General features: G+C 45.1%; 1 protein-coding gene and 1 long non-coding RNA gene across 2 annotated transcripts in view; one reads left to right on the top strand and one right to left on the bottom strand.

Annotated features, from left to right (window-relative positions):
* Window positions 1-13,355, bottom strand: part of LOC146810829 (uncharacterized) — a 161,740-nt gene extending 148,385 nt beyond the window's left edge. Inside the window, exon 1 of the long non-coding RNA XR_014965743.1 lies at window positions 13,285-13,355. This is a non-coding gene — a long non-coding RNA (uncharacterized LOC146810829). The remainder of the gene's footprint in view (window positions 1-13,284) is intronic.
* A 631-nt stretch (window positions 13,356-13,986) lies between these two features.
* The window catches only part of RARS1 (arginyl-tRNA synthetase 1), a 219,223-nt gene continuing 210,284 nt past the window's right edge, over window positions 13,987-22,925 (top strand). The window contains exon 1 of the mRNA XM_085617844.1: window positions 13,987-14,183. Within this exon, the coding sequence (XP_085473970.1) occupies window positions 14,139-14,183 (45 nt within the window). The 5' untranslated portion in view covers window positions 13,987-14,138. The remainder of the gene's footprint in view (window positions 14,184-22,925) is intronic.

Here is a 22,925-nt window from a genome sequence, read left to right on the forward strand (position 1 = left end):
GGGCAGTAGCCTAATCCCGATAGGGTAGGGCCTCCCATCTTCAAGATGGCGAGAGCCCGGAGATGTGCTTCACCTCGCCTCCCCCACCTGAGGGGTGGGGTGGGCAGGCTGGCACATCCCCTGTCCTTGTATGGGGTTTCCGGCCAAGCTTCCCGCCAGAGTGGGGGGTTGCAGTGGCCTGGGGAAACTCCAAATGGCGGCCTGCCTTTGAAGCTTCCCTTTGCTCATCTTGGGGGAGGAGATTTCTCACCTCACCCAGGATGTGCATTGTTGCAGGCCCGGGAGAGCAGGGGCTCTCCCACCCAGGGGTCCAGCAACGTGTCTGCTGTGTGGCAGCCTGGGCAGCCTCAGAGCAGACGTGGATTGTAAGTTAGCTGTAAGGGGGCATCTCTAAGAGGCCCTCTGGGGTGCTTAGTACATTAAATCCTACACTGGCATCAGTGTGGGTTCAATGTGCTGAGAAGTTTGATACCAAACTTCCCAGGCTTCAGTGTTGCCAATATGGTGCTGTGGAGCTCGTGTTTGACAAGCTCTCAGCACCATGTACTCTTAAATGACAGCACTGCACTTACAGTGCCCAGGAATGGACCCGGGTACTGTAGGGGCACAGGGCTCCTGCTCCTGTGCCCACACCATAGGCGTAATGCACCCAGCTAGAGGGATGGCTGACATATGCCTTGGCAGTGTAGGTGATGGGCATGGTACACAGTGATGTGTGCCATGTCGACTCTTTGTTTTGTCCTGCACCCAGACACTCAGCCTGCAAGGGCAGTGTGTGTGTAAGGGTACAGGGCCTCTGAGGGTAGCACAATGAGTGCTGCAGCCCTTAGAGGCCTTCCCTGGCCACAGGGCCCTGGGTACCTAGGGTACCATTTACTAGGGGCTGACATGTGGCTAGGGTTTGCCAATTTGGAGTTTGTGTGGTTTAAGGAAGGAACATAGGCCCTGGGCACCTGATTGGCAGGAACCCAGGGTACACTCAATCGAAGTACATTCAGCAATTTAGCAAAAAGTGGGGGCATACCATGCAAGAAAGATGGCACTTTCTCACATCCAGCAGATGTAACAGTATATTGCTTTCAAACAGCTGTCATAATTAGAGAAGTTACAGGTGAAAACGTTGTTACAAATGGCTGTTTTTTTCAACTAATTTTCAATTTTTCCTATATTCAACTGTTAGTTTCTATAAAGAAATCTTGAAGGATCTACACAAATGACCCCTTGCTGAATTCAGAATTTTGTCTACTTTTCTAAAATGTAGAGCTTTCCAGGAACCATTATTGCTTTCATACCCATTTCTACCATTAACTGGAAGGATGTTGAAAGCACAAAAAATAGCAAAAATAGGCTATGTCTCAGAAAAATGCCAAAACTATGTAAAAAATGTTGGTTTTCCGACAAAAGTCTGCTTGGCCCTGAAAGCTGGGAAGATGGTGATTTCAGCACCACAACCCCTTGGTTGATACCATTTGCAGGGAAAAAAAACAGACGCTTTCATCTGTAGCCCTTTTTTCCCATCCCCCCGCCCCCAAAAGTTTGTTTGCTGTATTTTGTCTAATTTCTGGGTCCCCTCCAGGGCAATCCACAAACCATTTAGAATCCCCATGATGTTGGAAGAAAAGGACGCAAATTTGGCGTGGATACCTTATGTGGTCAAAACGTTACAGGGGCCTAAGCGCGAACTACCCAAAATAGCCAAAAAAGGCTTAGCACAGGGGGGGAAGGCCTAGCAGCGATGGGGTTAATGTAAAATCACCTGTTTGTTTACTGCTCTCCAATATCTTCCAGTTTCCTTCTAAACCCCACTCCTCTATTTAGTATGTGGCCAAACACCTGGCTAGTCTGGAGGATTTGCCGGTGTCCGCGCGGTGTTTCGATCGCTTCACTCTCCATGTCCTCAGTCCCTCTCCATAGCGGTACCTCGGCAGGTGACGGGTTTTGAAAACTCTCTTTCTGCTTCGTTACCGGGTTTACTTGCTCGTAACTCGTGAACAATGGGAGCTTCCCAATTCAATTCTCTGCTCATTTGGATCTCCTCCTCCGATGTCCCGCAACTCTGTCCCTTCTGCTTTCTCCTCACGCATAGTCTGTAGAACACCTGTCTTTATCCTTGGTCTATTAACACAACCAGACCCGACTATCTCAGAACAGTTCATTCTTTTTATAAGACATAGGGGATGTTTTTGATCATAAAACTTCCCTCACATGTCAGATTTACTCCAGCAAGCCTGTTAGTCCCACTTTTCAATTTCAACATAAAATGTCAATGTACCACATTCTGAACAATGCTTTAAGAGGAGAAATTTTTACCCACAAAGAATTGTGACCTCATGTGAAAAAAATGTGTGAGAAAGGTCAGAAAGTACCTCACGTTAGTATCTCCAAGGGGGGCTGCTGGTACGTACTCAACAGTTTGCCCACATTCTCATCATCTGTAACTTTCTTGACCGAAGAAAGAAACAAGTGTGTGAAATCAAAATTCCTCACAGATGAGAAATCATGAAAAGAAAAATCAGTGAAAGTGTATGAAAGTGCACTGTCAGTGCAGATGTCACTCAGTGCCCCACTGGTCCCCATGAGAAAGGAAATGCAATCCTCAGTTAAAATGGGGTATGACTCACTCGCAAAACATACTTTTAATGGGTGCCGTGAGCGTCCAGAGATTAAAATAATGGCGTATTTTTGGCCATTTAGCAATGAAAGGCCAACATGTTTTGTTGCCTATCACCAAGTTGGTCGCACACTGCTCCACCCACTAGCGTGTTACCCCGAAGAATTGTGGTCCCTGTAGTCAGCGTCGGCGGGTACGCCTATGCTCAGTGGTGCGTGCAAGTCAGAGTAGCGTTAGCCATCCCTGGACACGTGTTTCGCGGTAGTTGCCGCTCGTCAGCAGGGAGTAGGAAGAGTGCAGGGTTGCTTGTGTAGGCTGCTAAAATCATATCAGGTCTGTACCTCTCGTAGCGAACGCAGGTGCGTAACCATGAGCCCGTCGACTCTGGGGCTCAGAGAGCCACTAAATATGTATCACCAACTTGGTCGCACACTGCTCCACCCACTAGCGTGTTACCCCGAAGAATTGTGGTCCCTGTAGTCAGCGTTGGCGGGTACGCCTATGCTCAGTGGTGCGTGCAAGTCAGAGTAGCGTTAGCCATCCCTGGACACGTGTTTCGCGGTAGTTGCCGCTCGTCAGCAGGGAGTAGGAAGAGTGCAGGGTTGCTTGTGTAGGCTGCTAAAATCATATCAGGTCTGTACCTCTCGTAGCGAACGCAGGTGCGTAACCATGAGCCCGTCGACTCCGGGGCTCAGAGAGCCACTAAATATGTATCACCAAGTTGGTCGCACACTGCTCCACCCACTAGCGTGTTACCCCGAAGAATTGTGGTCCCTGTAGTCAGCGTCGGCGGGTACGCCTATGCTCAGTGGTGCGTGCTGCCGGGGAAGCCAGTCATCCCCTCGCTTGTTGGTCATTCCAGACCAAGTGGTTGCTGTAGTCCTCCGTACACCACTGAAATGGGAACACCACGCCAAACATTTGCTTGTTCCACTTGTAACTGCAGTCATCAGTGTCACTGCATCTGCGGCGTATCTGTAACTTGGTGCTCCATCCCGAATGCCTCCCTGACTTCCTGCTGTTTCGCCTTCATAATTCCTGCTCTGTAATAAAAGTGGTACGCCGGTTTTGTTGATTTCGAGACTGGCGTTTTGATTCTCTATTTCTTCATACTACATATTGTGGCAGATAGCCATAGACTTCTCTTGTCCATTTAACATATTCGAAGCAAATATATATTATTTGGTGGTCCTCACAGATCACTATTCTAAATGAATTCGCTATGACTTTATTTCTACTATTATTACAGATGTTGTAATTGAATTTTTAAGGACATTTATTGCAAACTTAGGTTTTTCCAATATCTTAGTGTCACATAATGGCAAACAACTGGTTTTGGGGAAAAATTCAAGCTGTTTTAATCAACATGGTATTAAACTGAAAAAAACACCACTTTAGTCGTTCACTAAATGGCCAAGTTGAGCGAGGTAACAGATTTTTAGGTCTCGCCTGAGCCAGCGCATGCGCTGCTCTGGCGGATATTTAGGAGTGGAGTTTTCAAAGTCCGACCACAGCTTTGTGTGGCATAAAGTGTGGGGTTACGCGTCACAGGCACGAGCAGAGGCGCCATCTGTCTTTCCTCTCGCTCGGCCAAGCGCGCGCGCCTCGCTTCAATGACCCTCCCCCACCACAGAGCGCATCTCGCAGCTTGTATTCCTTATAGAGACGCCACTGTCTCATCTTTCCAAGGTCAATAGGAATGCCATCATATTGTTATCTATAACTTTAGAAGCCCTTTAAACTGTTGGGTTACGCGCTGCCTTTACAAACAAGTTAATAATAATGGTATACTTGCGAACGAACCCCGGCAGGCCCTGTCTAGTGTTATAAAGGAATTTTCTAAACTCGAGCAAGGGGCGTTGATCTGTGTTTGCGATTATTCTGTGTCACTGCATAGTCCTTTTAGGTAATTTCTGTGTAACAGCAGAGCACAGTTGTTTTCCCCCCGGTAATATGTGTACAATTACATACTTCTTCGACCGAGTCCGCACAATTCTGCAAATTATCACTCTTCGCGTGAAGTTCTTGAAAACCAGGATTTAAGAGAATCTTTTCCAAGAAATTTAAAACGTGTACGAAAAGAAATGCTCTTTATGGGCTTGGAACGGTTCCATTGACATTGGGACACCTAAGTGGCATTCTTTTTTTACAGGCCTAGTGTTTTTGACAGGCACCTTTGCACATGTGCATGCATGCTCGTGTATGTTGTGTGATTAATTCTGTATTTACCTCAGACACAATGAACATGTGCACACGCCACCCACCAATGATACATTTATTAACAAAGCGCCCCGAAGCAGCAATAATGTGAACTCGGCATTATGTGTGCAATCTCTAGTGACAGCGGCACTGGCTGTATTAGACTGAATGAACAGCTGAATGCCAGATGTATCCACTTATATTGGAGCATTATATCGCAGGCATTACAACTCATGACAAAAATGTGAAGTCTAATGGCCTGACTACTAATTTGTAGAGTAAGTGTAGGTACTTCGATGTGGCATTAAGAATAGTATTTATATACTTACCATGACTATGTTGTGATGGGCGATGTAGTGGATGCAATATTTTTGTAGGTCATTATTGACATGGATATAGTGTCAAAGAGCTTGCAGGGAGCTATAAAGGTACACAAACAATAATATCACAAGATATATACGTTACTGACTGGGTCAATCTCTGATCATTTTCTGATTACAGTTCAAACATAACTGGCCACCTGGACTTGGACCACAGACCCCTCACTACACCAACCACCACATTCACTGACCCATCACAGCTGGCAGACGGCTAGCCCTCATTTCAATATACTAGCGAGCACCACATGCAAAAACCACCCCCGCAACCCAATATTTTTAGACCGAACTAGAAGAGTAGCTACCATCTCTTAATAAAGACTTAAAAGTGTTCTTTTTCATAACATGTCACAAAGGTCTTCTCTAAGGTGGTACGGTCCACTCGTATTTAGTCCTTAATTTTAGCCAATAGATCAGGAAGACGGAGACAGACCGCAAAACCGCCACAAATGGAGGAAGCAGCAACCTACAAGAATGGAAAACAAGCATTGGCATAGCCAATAGGTCTCGCATTTGGGACCTTGTAGGTTTAGCCATGCATTTTTGACATTGCAAATACCAATGCCTTTTATTTTTGTTTTTGAAACCTAAATAAAAGGCATTGTCATTTACAATGCCAATAGCATAAACTCACGTAAATGCGAGACCTATTGCACTGCAAATGCTTTTTAAAGAAAGGTGTACATATGGCCATTGCATCCCAATTGTCCATGTATTTTTTCATAGGTGAGACGGTACATAGTTACAACAACACATCTAATGCTGTTACAGTGTATTATCCTTTTTTTTACTAAGAGGTAGGAAAGAGAACGCAGTACTTACATGTAAATTTGGAAAAAGTACAATTTAAAAAATGAGCTTATTGACATTATTTATAAGGCTTTGTATGTCAAACACAGTATAGCTGAGAAACAATGGAAAACAAAAAAGTATCATAATCTTTCAAGGAAGGAGATTCGGTGATTGTAAAAAAAAAACATGTGAGAGTACTAAAAGGTGAGTTAGTTTACTGTTCACCTGTACAAGTGATGAAAGTGTTGAACGGTGATGTGACGTTAAGAGATAAAGGATAGTGTAGTAAAAGTGCAGTTGTATTGTTGATACCTGGACAAGAGACGTTATGGGGAGATACAAAAACGACAACAACAAATATTGAAGAGCATGTTTATTTTGATCTTCCATATAAAAAAATTCAGAAGAAAGGGGAGAAAATTAGCAAGGAACACACAAATGAAATAAGAAGGGAAAAATACCGAATATGAGAATATTTTATAAGACAATGAAAATGTTTTGCAAGTTAATGATGGACGTTTGTCACAAGATATCAAATCATAAACTGTACAAGATAGCAATTCTCAAACTGACAACAATGATAAAGTTTTAAATACTGGTAGAAGGGTAACGTTACCAAAGAAGTTTACTGTCTTCATAAGGTATTAATATATTTTTGTTACTAGTTTTATTTATAGCAAGGGAGATGTATACAATTACATCAAACTTTATCAGTCACATTACATGCATGCATACATAAATTCATGCAATTGTACATACATAACACTTATACATTCATGTATTTATTTGCAAACATGTATTATCCAATGAGCATTAACTTTCAATCACATAGAATGTTGTAGTGGTATTCATATGAGGTGATGGAATATTCAGTAGTAATTGGAGTCTGATTTCTTAGGACACTGGATTGCCAGTGCTGTTGTATGTGGGCCTATTTACGCTGTACTTGTCAATAAAGGAAACTTATAGGGTGACCAACTGGCATGGGTTGAAATTCAGCATGGTAAGTGTAAACATTCAGGACAGAGGGTCAAAATTCAGGACAGAAGGTCAAAATTCAGGACAAACAAAACTTCTGGATAAGTTACATTTTACAGATGCATCAGAGGAAGTTGTGCGATAGTATAAAAGTAAGTAAATAGACAACCAATTAAGTACAAGTCAAAATAGGTTTTATATTAAGTTGAGACAATCGTGCACTTCACGGTTTTTTGGTATGCGTGCAGCTTTGAGCAACTGTGCAGGTCTTTTTGTGGTAATTCATATGATAATATTATATTTATATGGTTACTGCACTGGGTTGTTCAGTCTGATACTTTGTTCACACTCATGGTCCTGAGCAGGCATGTTTGGTGAGATAACTGGTCAGGAAGATCTGCTCGGATACACTTTGTTACTAGCATCTCATATCTGAATGCCATTGTGAGATGTAAAGCGGCACGCATAGGGGAACTAAAGGGAGGATTGCTGTGATGAACCCACTATAGGGAACGCATTATGGGTGTTTCAGCAAGTGGAACTTAACCTCTTCTGTGCCCATGACAAGATAGTCTCGTCATGGAGCACGGTTGCGCTGTGCCCATGACGAGACTATCTCGTCATGAACCCCACCCACTAATACAACGCCCGGCACAGGAGGGGGAAAGGGCGTGGCACTGAAGGGGTTAAAATATGGAATCTGACTTTGCTTATTGGGGCTTCACAGAGTGTTGCACTAGTTGATGGAAGTCACAAATGTGCTTTTCCCTGCAACCTTCTTAAAGAATGCACTGTTTATACACTATTACATCGTTTATTTTTGATGCCTTGCCTATTGCTACAAACACAATTTACATCTCAAGCACAGCTCATGGCACTATGAGGCTCTCCCTAAATCCCTACACTTAAAACAAAACATGCAAACATTTACAATTACTAGTGTAACCATCAAGTAGCAGTTGGGTGTCACCCAAAATGTCATCTATTAATTATTTCATCCATCATTCAGTCTTTCACCATTTGTTTTGTCCTTCCATCTGTGTCCATCCATATCAAAACTTTTTCAACCATTTGCAAACCTATCCATAGTCTATCCATAATCTAGCCATCTATCACTCATCCACCCTTTCACTCATCCATCCACCTTTTCATCCCATGCATCCTTTCACTCATCCATCCACTCTTCCACCCATCCATACATTCAATCATCTATCCAACATTTACCCTTTCACCCAAGCCATCCTAACACTCTTCCACCCATCTACTCATACATTTACCCTTTCACCCATCCTTTCACTCATTCATTCATCCATCCACCCAGTCACTCATCCGTCCACCCTTTTACTCATCCATCCTTTCCTCCAGCTCTCCACCCTTTGTTTCACTCATGTATGCATTCTTTCACTCATCCATCTTTACATTCTTCTTTTCACTCATCCATGCACCCATCCATTCTGTCAATCGCCCATCCATGCTTTCAGTCATCCATCCACCCTCCCTTTCTCTCTCCATTCCGCTTTCGCTTAGCCACTCAACCTTCCATCCACCCTTCACCCATCCAGTTGCAGACAGAAAAGGCCCTTCAAGAACTTCACCCTTGCTGTAGTTCCTAAAGCAGGGGGGGGGGGGGGTCACTATGCCACTGAATATAGGCAATCTGGAAATTTTGAAGTCATGAATCATGCATGATGCACAGTGCCAGGACGCGAGGTGACTGTGACATGGTTTTGTTTCTAGGACTTTACGTGGGATTAAAAACTGGGGGTCTCGCCAAGGGACGTGTCTGGTGTAATTAAGGGCGTGGCTTAAAACACCTCAGCTAAAAAATGTGGGGAGCATAATGTGCCACCCGACTGGTATTTTGATGTTTCTATCATTGCATCCCGTAATATTAGACCTACAACAAGCCATGACTATTGGCTTTGTCAACGGATGTTAGTTGCATAAAATTAATAAAAAGGCAGCAACTATGGCTTCGTTTTATATAATAATAAAAATGCTTCAGCTCTGAAATAATGAGACTGTAAGAACTATAACTTCTTCTTTTTAACTTTGTACATTTGTTTAGTACATTTCTTCCATCTAACCCTAACAGAATGCCCAGCCCTAGATCGCGGCAGGAGGAGGCCCACTACATGCTGTAACACCCCAAACTGGCCATTGTCATCATTCTGTATGTGGCAATCAGCCTACATACAGAATGACAATGGGGGGGGGGGGGCTGCTTTTGTGCGCTGAGGATAAGTGTGAGGCTGCCCCATCAGGGACTTGAGGCCCCTCACAGGGGAACAGCTCTACTACGTGCAATACCCAATTTTACGGACAAAAGGCGTGATGAAGAGGGATCCTCACGGACAACAGAGGTGAGATCCAAATTATGGACAGTCCGGGAAATTTACAGACGGTTGGTCACCCTAGAAACTTATAAGAAGGGAAGTCGGCCTTCTTCTCTCCATAACATTTATTGGCAAAGCCAATAGCTTTTGCACAGGAAAGACCTATTGGCTTTGATAATGCTCCCCCAATTCACATGTTTACTGTCTTTTTTTTAATGCTGCGAACTTGACCCAAGGGCATTAGAGTACTTTGCATGAACACCAGATTACACTATACAAGGTTAGATTCACTTTTTGTGTATGTGTTTTAGGCAGGAGATTAGAGGATTTGCCCAGATGCATGGGATGTTGAGCATGATAATCGGTTATATTTCGGAGTGCACACAAAAAATAAAAAGTATGCATTGAGTCTTCCGGAAGGCAGACATATTAGTTAGTACGTAGCTGTTCTTTGTATGGGTGTCCCTATAACTTGGTTCTGTGAGTCAAAGGACCTACACATGAGCACCATTCTCTGTTGTGCCAGAGATGAGATCTAATGAGGATTATAACAGATCTTTCCAGTTATCCCTAGTGAGATATAATATGTCCAGCCGGACCTTGCTGTTCAGCAATATTCCTTTGCCCGTAGTTCTGAAGCAGCAGCCGCCAGTGCAGGTGAGAGCAGTGGGCGGGGATTTATAAATAATTAATTTTCCCTTGTCGTCGACTGTCGAAATCCCACCCATCCCCCACCGCTTTTACCTGCACAGGCCGCTGCTGTTCTGCAGTTCCACCTGTGAGTTGTGTGAAGTAAAACTAAACGGACCAGAATGTGGAGTGACAGCAACTTGAGCTCATGCAACTGGCATGGGGAAACCTGACCTCTCCGTCATCTCCACGAAGCATGTCCCAAGTTTTGTTGAGTTTCTCATAAAAAGGCACCTCTGCCGGGATCATTCCCACCACAAAATCTAGAACTTGCTGGAAAGAAGTTATAGTCCAAAATCAAGGCACAAGCAGGAAGTTTTTACCAGACATTGAAAGCACGCTATGCTCAGTCTACTTGAATGAATATCTTCTATAGATGCTAATGACTGACCCAAAGGGTGTGGTCTTCCTTCCCAGTTAAATAAATATCTAAGCTCTGCACTCATCAGAATGAATGCCGCTGCCCGCGTCCCACGCAGAGGGACATCAGCAGGGCAGCCTTCTAGTGGCCGCCCGTCGGAGCCTCCCCCCCCCCCCCCGCTCCGCCTCGCTAGCGAGGCCGCGCCTCGGGGAGGGGAGGCCCCCCAATGGGTTTGCCTTAGGGAGGCGTGCCAATATGGTGGGCGAGGCTAGACCCCCCTTTTTAGGCGCCTCACCTCCTCAGTTCTTCCTCTGCTTCCTGCGCCGCTCCTCCTGGCCACGTTAAGTTTCAGTGCAAGGCCACATTTGGTAGGGCAATTCCAGGCGTAAAGCATTCAGCCAGCCAGCCCTGGGAATTAGGCAGGCGTACGATTGGCTAAGATTTTGATCAAACTGAGGGAGAGCATAGCGAACATAATTAATTGTGGCACTAGAAAAAGCCTTACAAAGCAACGCTGTGGAATGCTGTATGGATGGGCTTCAGGGATAAGGCCATGACCTTTCTGGAAGGGGCATCTTCTTCGACCGGGGTCGAACTGGGAAAGGAAGTAAGGCGGGCTCGATAACTCTTTATTCTACCTGCGTTGGCACGTCTTGGCAGGAGTGATTGTCAAAGATTTTGCCTTCAGCCAGTTTAGGTTAACACCCATCCACTCCAAGCTAAGTATTCATGGTGATATTGGGCCGCATATGCACAGCCCAGTATCAGGCCTCTGGGGTGGTCGGTGTTGTGATTTACTAAATTCTACTGAATTGGAGGTGTGACCAGGTTTTACACTAGCAGAAGTTTGGGAGGGCAAGCCTCCACCTAGGGGGTGGCTGGCTGATTTTGATGAACTACGTCACATGTTTCACAGCACTGCACGTGGGAGAGTGTCAATTACCGGTGCATACTTCAACCAGACATCCCAGAATGAGTGACAATTACCTGTGCATACTTCAACCTGTCACCCCAGAATGGCATGCCCTCATCTACATGGTAATACTTGAGAGAGCAGAGAGCGACCATACCCCTTGAATTTTGCACTTAAACTTTCTGGTAATGGAAAGGGCTTAACACCTTCTGAAATGAGCATGACCAGAGATGTGCTGCCTTCCACTGACATGGGACAGGTTAATGGGCAAGGCTAGCGGAAAAGCCAGATGTATTTGTCATCATTTAAGGCAGACGTGACCCAGGTACTGGCAAGATAGAGACACTGCCAACCATGAAGATGTGAACGAAATCATAACTGGGGCCCACAACATATTATTTGAAAATAAGAAGTTTCCTTTTCAAGCCACCATGTCGGTGCCACGAATTACATATAGCACAACAACACCGGTATAACAATTTCAGCTATGGTTCAATTCTGGCCCCATATGTAGGTGCCAGATCTTCCCATAATTACGTTAGGAAGATCTGCAGTGGCATCGCTAAGAAAGTTGGGAACACCATTCACGTCTAAGCTGAACGGCAGTGGGGCCAAAAGACATCCTTTGTTAGTCTGCCCTGGGCTTCTGCGTAATGTTGCGAATTAATGCCGTCATTTACGGGTACAGAACAGGACCCATAATTTAGGCCACTAACAGCTGGCTCGCCGGGGCAGGGCACCTATAACAGCGAAGGGAGGAAGGGGGGCTCTGGCAGCGACGGAAGCCTCCCCAGAGCTGTGGCGGAGTTACAGGGCGATCTGGAGGCAGAAGGGTACAGTAAGGGTACCTCTGCGACAGGCGGTACAGTAAGGGTACCCCTGTCAGGCACAGTAAGGGTGCCCGAGCCAAGGTCCGGGAGCCGAAGGAGGTTCTGGAAAGACCGCGACGGCGCCCCGTTAGTCCTTCGGGCGGTTGGGGGGCCTGACCAACCGGGGGTGTGCCACAACACGCTCCGCCCCCGTCAAAAGGGGCGGGAGTAGTAAACAGATCACGTGATCCAGTGGATGATCTAAAAATATGTGCCGCACTGCCGGGCATCGACCCACCGTGCGTGCTGGCTCGCCAGGCGGGCGGAGCAGCGAGGGGCTGCTTGCCCTGGATCGCCCGTAAGATAACCCACTTATCGTCATACTTATGTTGTATGAAATAAACCTGCAGCAGTTCTTCACCCACAATGAAAGTGTCAGTGTAATCCTTGGGTGACGTCTGTGCATGCGTGTTGAGTGGAGCGGATGACGGTGTGGTCACTATGAGTGTATGTTTGTATGGACATGGGTAGCTTTAAGTGACACCCTCGCTAGAGAGCAGCAGGGTAACATGGCCAGGAATTGAAGGCCTGATCCCTCTTTGTTTACAATGAAATTGTATGCACTTAAGTGAGAAATACAATCAACTCACGAAAATGTTTCTTATATTTCATTGATCAAAAGAACGCTTCTATATTTTGTTCGTAGGCTTGGAATTGCATGTGTAAGGGTAGTATTGCGCAGCCACGCCCCTTCCCGACATGCCCTGTGGCGCTAGCCACTAGAACGTTACACTACAGCATGTCTTGTATGATTCGTTTAAAAAGGTCTTGTTATGCATTGCCAACTCTTGTAACTTTTTGGCAATGCAATCTGGAGATCTTTCTGTTCGTTGTGATGTATTTAATGTTATTATGACGCGCATTTTTCTATGGGGCACAAGTGCTGAATGAGCTTTTTCAAGGCTCTCTTATTATTGCTTTTGCAGTGAACTTTTCAGCCATGCGTCTATAGCAACATGTCACTATTATTCAATATGGCTGATCATTTGCCTTCAATGTTCTCTTTGGTCTTGATGCGCTATTTTTTGTAATGTACCACAGAATTATCCGTCACTGAAGGAGGTGGATAGTGTAACCCCTATAATTAGGGACATGATACCTTGAAGGAAAAAAAAGGTATTGGGGTCTTCTCTAAAAAGGACAAAGGCCCTTACTCACCAAAAGGAGAAGTGTGGTGCGGCGGCCGGAGCAGCTGATTGCGGAGCACGGGGTTCGCGGTTTAATGGCCGCCAGCGGCTCAGATTAGCATCAAGTGACTCAGGGCAATAGCTCACTTAATCTCCCCAAAGGCCCCCAGCGCCTGGGTACACTTCGAAATATAGGTTATGAAAGACGACGTCCAATCTAAATAAGCCCTTGTTTGTAACAGACACTGTTTTCGAAAAGTACAGTTCGAGCAATATATAAATAATATTTGTAAAATATCGTCCTTATTCCTGTTTATAATCATTCAAATGAGAATAGTTACAATGTTGAACTTTTATATCGAAATAAAGTCATTCGGGCTTTTTTAAAGGGCGTATCTTTTTCTAGATCTTTTGGGAAGCTCTCTTTACATAAACCTTAGCCTTTCCACTATGTCGTAAGTATTAAGCCTGAATAGAAACAGAAGAAAGACCGGAAGGTTTACCGGTTAAATGTCGCCGCCATCTTGGGTGAAAGAGAAGAGAGCGCGCTAACATTTCTCACTCATTCAACACATAAAAAAAAAATTATTTGGTATTTTTCTTTACAACAGATTTGCACCTTTGCAATAGGTTTTAAATATGACTGTATAATTGTATGGCACTAGAAAACGCTATCAATTTGTTTTTTGTTTTATTTTTTTAAAATATGTTTGCAGATTTATCTTTCCTTTTCCGTTTCGGAAAGAAGTTGCCACGCAGCGGAACCAGCACTAAAGTCCAGTCGGGCTCTCAGGCTGCCATACAGAGCAGGAAACTGTGCTTGGGCAGGAAGTACGTGCCAGGCCGGCTTCATGCTCGTTCTTTTGGTATTTAGCGGCGCTGAGGATGGATGTCCAGGTATCCGAGTACAGGGCTAGACTGCAACAGCAGGTGAGCCACCGCCCCCTCCCATGCTGTGGCTACTGATGGTGCATGTGAATTACCAGAGGATAAATTAGTGTGATACTACCTATCGCTGAAAGGAGTTACACTATAGCTGTGTGTCAATAACCTCATGTTTGAGTAGGAGAAATCTTGTTTTAGGATCACATAGCTTCGGCTGCGCTGCCACCTCTGGTGCAGGAAACCAGGGTTCAAGCCTCGAGGTCGCGTCCACATCCTGTGATTCTGGGCAAATCACTTAATCTCCTCGTGTCTGAATGTGTAATGTAAATACGGTGCTATGTAAAGCGCTCCAATACCTTCGGGTCGAGTTCGCGCTATATAAATATGCAACAACAAAAAATAAGAGAATGCCTGTCGCCGTTCTTCATTGGTTTGGAATGGACTTTCAGTTTGTGCGAGAGGAGCCTGTATTGGTTTTTAAGCTAGGGCAGTTTTGAATTTCGCATGTTCAATAACGAAGGAGTCCTTGCTGCATTTTGGAGCCGATGGGCATTTTTATCAAATTGGTTACGTACCTCGATGTACCCGTGTGTATAGTTTTGAATGTTAGACAACATATTTGGAATTTGATTCTCGCCTCAAATGGATATCTCTGGGAACGAACTAGATATGATCACATTTCCACTTATGTGACATCAGTTGGGTTGTTGGGTGTATAAATGCTTTAAAGGGCAGCATGGTTTTTGCTGAGAGAGAGACCCGGGAGGATGGCATTGCCTGCATCTATTCTAGAGACCGAGTGTATGAGTGACCACCTTGAGTTGAAGTTTTGAGAACAGATGTTTTATGGTTTTTAGTTGCTGAACATCGGAATTTGCTGTTTAACCAAGCTTATTAAAATATGGGTCAATTGACAGTGCCATGTAGGGGAGAAGATGAGGCCTAACGGCCGGTGCTGCCGACTTTGGAGCTGTGGGAACCAGGTTCGAGTCTCGGGGTTGGCTCAAAATCCTCATATCGCTTAATCTCCCCGTGCCTGCCAAAAAAAAAAAAATGTGTAATGTAAATGGTGCTTACGTAAAGCTCTCCAATAGCAACACAAAAAAGAAAATGTGTGCTTGTTTACAAACCTAGCCTGCAATTGCAACGGAGAGCGGTACATGGTCAAACCGTATAGTGACTGTGTGTCCTTTGAAAAGGTGTTTCTTACGCTCTCTCCTAAATTGAAGCAGGATAGGGGCAGTCTTTATGGATACAAAGATGTTCACTTCTCACAGGGTGCTTAGATGGAAAAGGCCTGCTGTCTATTTTTTTAGGTCTCGGCTGCGCTTGCGCAGTCTAGCTCCGAGATTTAATGTCTTGGAGAAGAGGGGCTTGAACCCGCCCCTCTTCTCCCCTGTTCTCCATTGGCTGGCCTCTTGAATGCTGGCCAGCCATTCAGTCAGTCATTCAGATTAGGCCCCGTCCTTTTCGGATCGGGGGGCGTGTTTTTTGCAAGAAGTCTCAAGGAGGAGATAACAGCAAAACACGCCCCCGAATCCGAAAATGCCGCTGCCTTTCTCCGAGGCATTTCTGCTCTGCTTCGGAGAAAGGCAGTCGTGTGCTCGTCCGCTCCCCCTGCGTCCGGCTGCTGCTCTGGTCTCCTCACCTCTCCAAGGGTCTTCTTGTCCATAAGTTTATAAACTCAAGACACATGAGTCAAAGGCCACTAATCAGCACTTCTCTGGTGTCTGATCATATCGGGGTTAATCATCTCACTAAGATGGCCGCCCTGTATGCGATGACATATTCGTGCATGGTCTATGTGATGTCATCATCAACTCCACAAGGACTGCAAGGCTAGACTAATGCACTCCACTAAGACCCCCTCTTTCCCGCAGCTCGAAGCAACTCAGTAGTGCCTTGCGCTGTAGAATGTACCGCGGACCACCAACCGTTAGTTCGAGTCGGCTCAGTGATAATCTGCACTTAAAGTACAGGTACAAATGTGAGAAACTATTTGTGTTCCCTTTACCAAGGACTAGGTGCATTTCCTAACAGAATTTACTGCCGATGAGTAACTCGATATCGAACATAACTTTAGAACTTCCGGGTCGCGCAGTCACACAGCTCCCAGACTCTGTCTGCTAAAGTGTAAGGATGCCTTCACCCTATCACGGTGCGTCGGCTAGTATCCCGAGTACTGATTTGCCGTGAAGCCTGCACGTGTCTCCGCTTCGATCCGCCCCCGACAGTCGACGGCTACCGCCCACTTTGGAACGGTGCGTTTATGCTAGTCTGGGACTGAAGTATTCCAAGGAGAGTTAGTCAAACTGTTCGGGGAACTACGCTGTTCTGTCTGGGAATGTTGCGGCTGCCTGCCCTGAATGGGACAGAGGGACTGAAAAGTGGGACAACCAGAAGTCCCAGATCAGCCTGGGCAGTTCCTTTTTCAATTAAGAACTGTCCCCGTTTCGTGACACATTCTAATACATTGAGGAGGGTCGGGTTGTGCTCGCTCACGTTTTGCAGCTGTCTCATTAAACCAGTGACGCCCCTTCAAAGTTGTAATAACTGTTGCCTTCTGCGATGCATCGCATCCTCCACGCAGACGTTTTGATGGGGAGTGAATAGTCTTCGGATGATCCCATCGAGTGGGAGCATTTTTAGTGCCCGCCCCAAACTTGACGTTTCATGTCACCACGCTAGCCATTCGATGTTGACCAGTCGATGCTCACCAAGTTGCCAGGCAACGGCGTGCGTCCCTGGTAACAGTGAATTTGGGGAGATGGTACACTTGCAGCCACACAAGCGACAAGTGTTCATCTGGCTGTAGGACGCGTCCCTTATCACCACGTGCAATTAACAGCAGACGAATCCTGTGTGCGGAACATCACCCTAAGCATGAAGCGCAAATGTATCTGCGAGATCTGCACCTGCGGGTAAGAGGCGGTCAGGAACGACGGCAAGCAACAGGATAGATGCACTCTTACTTATCTCCGACTTACTCTCGATTTCCTACTAGCCAGCACCTTGCAAGTCGCTATTTGCCAAAGTTTAGGCAGTGTGAGGCTCCCGCGTGAAAATACCGGCGCCCAACCCACCGCCCACCTTAACAAGCATTTACAATGCAACGGTCTCGGCATTGTTAAAGTTAGAGCTATTGGCATTGCTCATGACAATGCCGTTTCTTTAAATGTTTTAAAAACAACAACATAAACAAAAATAATGTCATGAGCAATGCCAATAGCTCTAACTTTACCAATGCCGAGACCATTCCATTGTAAATGCTTGTTTTTTTTCTTTTCACTTCGTACTCTCTGGTCTGAAGGTGGCATGGCTGCAGGTGTTCCAAGAGCCACCGGAAATGGAGAGCTTGTCCGTAAGATAAGAGGTTGTGAAAAGGCTCTGTAAATGATGCTGCTGGTTTTGAGAATGGTACGTGCTGGCACCGGGAGTAATTAAAGTTCTATAAAAATGAAAGTGATGTGATCATATTTCTTCAGGCATTGGATGAAACGTCCTGTGTGAGGTCATAACAATGTTACAAAAGCTGCAGGTCTAGTTGAATAATAATAATGTGTGAACATCCGGTTTCAGCAAATATTTATAATTTGCACATCACCAAGTAAAGGGTTTTGTTTTAGACCTATTACATTTTTGTTTCCCAAAAAATCTGCCATACTTACTTGATATATTTTGAAATATTTGTACATTTCCTTTTCAAAGCTATTTAAATGTTGTGTGTTAGGAAAAACTGACATCCTACAGCCTTTACTTTCACATTCCCTTTACCCCAGCATTATCGTGAGACAATTCAGTTTACAAAATTCTCTAACTTTGCAGTTAGAGAAAGAAAACTAGATACCAGTCTTTTGGGTAAATTAAGCAGCGTTTTGTAAGAAGAAATGCCTGACATTTGGCCTCTGTCTTAGAACTTCAGCAAATGTGAAAAATAAAAATAAGATTTAATGGCATAATTATTGCTCATTGTAGGAAACTGCCCTTTTTGACATGTCTGCCCCCACTTTTTGCCTAGTACATGATGTGATTTAGACTGAAAGTGCACTGGGTTCCTGCTAACCAGGTGCCCAGTGCCAGAGCTATTTCCCAAAACTCTACAATTGTTCCCCCAATTGGCAAAACGTTTAGCACCCTCTGTAATTCCCTAGTGAATGGTACCCTGGTACCGAAGGCCTGAGGTAATAAAAAGGGTCCCTAAGGGCTGCAGCATGAGTTGTGGCACCCCAAGAGTCCCCTCGCCAAGAACATGCAAGACTGCCATTGCAGGCTGTGTGTCTTGGTGCAATCAAAAGTGGAGAAAAAAAATGACGTCCTACATCCCTGTGTACCATGACCCCTACCACTGCTTATGATACTTGTAAGTCACCCCTGTAGGAGGCCTGATAGCCCTAAGGCAGAGTGCTTAATATTATATGTGTTGGTATGTCTGCATGAGCTGATATGCCCCAGTGCTTGTCATCCCTATTGCTGCCAGTGCAAATGACCAGAGAAGCCATCTTAAACCATGTTCCGGACACTGTTGAAAACGAGTTGCTCCTACTCCATGATAGCTTTACTGAGAATGATGCCAGTGTGGGATGTATCCGTGCATACACTCGAAGGGCACCTTAAAGGTGCCCCATGAAAACCTACCAGCTTCTGGTGTGCTTGCTGACTGCATTCTGCCAGCCTACCACCTGAGACAAGTTTATGACCTCCTTGGGAGAGAGACTTTTGCTCTCAGGAGGTTAGTAACAAAAGCCTGTCCGAGAAGAGGGTGATGGTATGTCTGCTTGATCTGATATCCCCCAGTGCTGTTCATCCCTATTGCTGCCAGTGCAAATGACTAGGGAAGCCATCTTAAACCATGTTCTGGACACTGTTGAAAACGAGTTCCCCCAGCTCTATGATGGCTTTACTGAAAATGATGCCAGTGTGGGATGTATCAGTGCATACACTGAGGGCACCTTAAAGGTGCCCCATAAAAACCTACCAGGCTCTGGTGTGCTTGCTGACTGTATTCTGCCAGCCTGACACCTGAGACAAGTTTATGAACTCCTTGGGAGAGAGCCTTTTGCTCTCAGGAGGTTAGGATCAAAAGCGTGTCTGAGAAGAGGGTGTAACACCCCCTCCCACAAGATGACTTACTGATTAGTCTCCTTGGGCTGGTGAGCTTTAAAGGAGCCGCCGTCTTTGGAATGTGAATATGGCTCCCCTCCCTGAGAGGAAGCCACCCCCCGTCCAGAGCCCACTTGACACCTAGACAAGCAGGAACCATAACTTGTCAGGTAGGTGTGCCACCCCCAGGTTAGTACCATCCCTAAGGTGGGCTAACTGCGAAGTGGACACACATTTTCAGAATGAGCCATCTTTGTGATGCTATACCTAGGAATTCTGGGAAAGGGTTATGCCCACTTCCCACAGGGAGTGGTCGTATAGGGGGCGAAGTGACCACAAGGGTCAGAATCCCATTGGCTACTACCCTACACTACTCTAATACCCTAAATGTATTATTTAGGGGACTGTCGGACACCAGAGAAGCAGATACTGACAACCTACAAAGAGAGAGGACACCAAAGAGCTGCAAAAGCAGAGAAGAATTAAGAGAGCACCTGACATGGCCCCAGCCCCGCCAGCCTGTATGCAGCCCTAATCGAAAACTGCGCCAAAGTCTTCTCGTCCTGCGCCTGTTGACTTCAGAAACTTGGGAAGACTGGCTGCCTTTGAAAAAGACTCAAGTCCTCCCGGGAACAGCAGACTTGTTCTAAAGAACTCCAAAGGAGAAGACTCTGAGGCCTCTGGGACCGCCAAAACCCAACAGCTGAAAACAGTCACTGCTCCCATTGCCTTCGGTGCAAGTTGAAGTGGTCCAACAGTGCCAGCAAGGTTCTCCAGCCCTCCAGACCTTGAGTCCATCGTGATTTCACCCCTCCTGGACTCCCTGAGGTTTCCTGCAGCCTCTGCACTTAGGCCCCCTCTATCGCGACTGCTCCAGTAAAAATAAAAAAGACACCTCTGCACCCGCCGCCCCTGGGCCTTGGAGAAGAGGACCAAAAGTGTCTCACTGACCTGTGCACCACAAGGCTTGAGCCTACTTGCTGATTAAGCCCGACTGGTTTCCTGTCCAGATCCTGCAGCCTCTTTTACAGAAACCGATCCCCGTTAAAAAGCATTGGACTCCCGATGCTGATTTGCACCCTGCACCTGGCCGGCCCCATCCCACTGGTGGTTTACTGTTGCTGCTGCCTTGGACCTTGCCCACCACTCACCTTAACTCCTGGAGATTGGTCCTGTAAGTCGCTGTACTATACCTGTTTGGAGAACTTGTTCTTGCTTTTATTGGATAACATAGTAGAACTCAGAAATTTCATCGAGTCCACTTTTTAAAGTGATAAGAATTTATATTTAAAAGTGGACTTACCTGAATGATTTTTCTCTGATGCCTAAGCATATATATATATATATATATATATATATATATATATATATATATATATAGAGAGAGAGAGAGAGATGCGTGCTGTTTTTATAAATTTGTGTGGATCTCCTCTTAAGTCATGTTGTCATTTATTAATCATAGTGTGAATTTGCAAATGTCTTATAGTCGTCTGTGTTAAGACTAAGGCTGCTCAACCACACTGCCCCCTAACAGAGCACTTTGGGATTGTATAGCAAGCCCTGACTCTTTTAATGGACTGTCATTCATTACCCATTCCACCCACTTACTCGCCCCCTCCTGTACTCACTTCTGAGTTGCCCACCACAAGAGTAGCTGGTAGTACTTGAATCTTGTAAGCTGAATCCCAGAGCACTGTGCCTGTTCTTGCCTACCCTCTTATCTTGATCCAGCTTTCAAATCCGCCCAATAGTTCAGCTCTGCTTGTCTTAGGGGGCAGTTTAACTGGTCATCCTAACATTCTGGTGTGCCGTGAGAATCCCAAATAGTAGGGGCTGAGGACGAGTAAATTGGGCAGTTAAATCTATTTCTCAAAAAGACCCATGTTGTTAATGCTGCCATCAAGACCTTCAGCCTGATTTAAAAAAAAATATTTTGGATATCCATATTTATACAAGAAAGCATTCTCTTCCAGGCTTCTTAGCATTTCCCCATACAATCTGCCTATTGAAGAGTGGTCTGGTTTAATTGGTAGTAAATCAGAAAATCTGGCAAAGCCAGGCCTCCCGCTGCCAACTTTCTTCTGAGCTTCTTTCATGCTATTCTGATCCCTCTTTATGCCCTTATAAAGCTTCTTATTTTTCCCTGTAGTTTACGCATAAGCTCTTCTGGAAATACAATTTTTATAGAATTTTCAGGAATGTAACGTTAGGGAGAAGAACCAGATTAACTCTACCATAGATTGTTAATGGTAAGTTGCTCCATCTCCCCAGGAGCTTCTCTTTTGCATGGCTTACTCTTTTCATGTTAACAGAAGGAATGTCTTGCAGCTTCTGAACTATTTGGACACCCAAATACCTCATCTGTGTCTTTACCCCCTAGGTAGTACTATCCGTGTTCCATTACATGATTTGTTTTGTTCTCATTAACCAAGTATCCTTATATTTTACCAAAGTCCTCAGCCAACTTAATTACTCTAGATATTGCCAATTGCAGGTTATTAATATATAGTAACATATCGTATGCTTACAGTGCTAGTTTGACCTCCAGCTCAGCGATCTTAAATGGGACGATAATAGGATCTGATCTAATCTGTTGGGCAAAAGGTTCTATATATAGAGATTAAAAAGAAGGGGGAAAGAGGACAATGTTGCCTTGTGCCTCTAGTAATTTGAAAATGATCTGCTAATTCATCATTTACAAGTACTCTAGTAACAGGGGCTTCCTACAGGTTTTGTATTGTCCCTATCATATTATAGGAAATCCGAAACTCCTGAGAGTTTCCCAGAGATAAACCTAATGGACCCTGTCGAACGCTTTGGCTGCGTCCAAAGCCACTACAGTCAGTGGAGAATTTTCGATGCCCGCTAGGTCAGTAGCACCAATCCGAAGATGTGAGCTCTTTTAGCTGTCGCCCTGGGACAAATCCCCTCTGGTCAGGGTCTAGAATGCTACCAAGTACCCCTGCCTTCCTGGCCTGCCCCTATCCATGAAAAAAATCTTAGTCTGTATTTAACAGAGATATCGCTCTGTATGATTGTATTTCAAAAGGATCTTTATCGGGTTTTAAGATTAAAGCTATAGTAGGCTCTCACCAGGAGGATGTGGCTTTCTCCCTCTTCAAATATATTACGTTAAACAATGCCTTCAATGCAGGAATTTGTTCCTCCAGGGTTACCTTATATACCCCAGCTGGGAGTCCATCTCTGCCCCCTCTTTTTCCCGGATTTCATTTTTGTACCCTGGGTCTTTATTTCTTCCTCTGTGATCTCTAGGCTCAGAGTTTTAGCCTGTGCCCTTGTTAGCCTTTGTAAATCCTTATCCAATAACCATGCCTTGATGTTGTCGCATCCTGGATATATATCCTCTTTGTACAACCTGATCATAAATTTCTGGGCTTCCTTTTATCTTCTTATTAGTGCCTAAAGATTGACCTGTTTATCTTAATCTACCAACACACACATTGTGTTTCTGGTTTTATCAGTTCTTGTTTTCCAAGCTGAATGGTAGCTACAGTGTTCCCCATAAGAGAAGTGCTGCAGTGTACTAGCTCTCCATTTATTTTGAATTATACTAGCATGCCTGCTTTCATACTCCTCCTTTGCACACTCTAGCTCAGACATCAGAACAGGTATCCTGAATGTCTTTACCATTGAGAAGAGAGAAAAAAAGCACCATCTCGACATTCG

Source organism: Triturus cristatus, chromosome 7 (assembly GCF_964204655.1).
Source record: "Triturus cristatus chromosome 7, aTriCri1.1, whole genome shotgun sequence".
Lineage (NCBI taxonomy): Eukaryota > Metazoa > Chordata > Amphibia > Caudata > Salamandridae > Triturus > Triturus cristatus.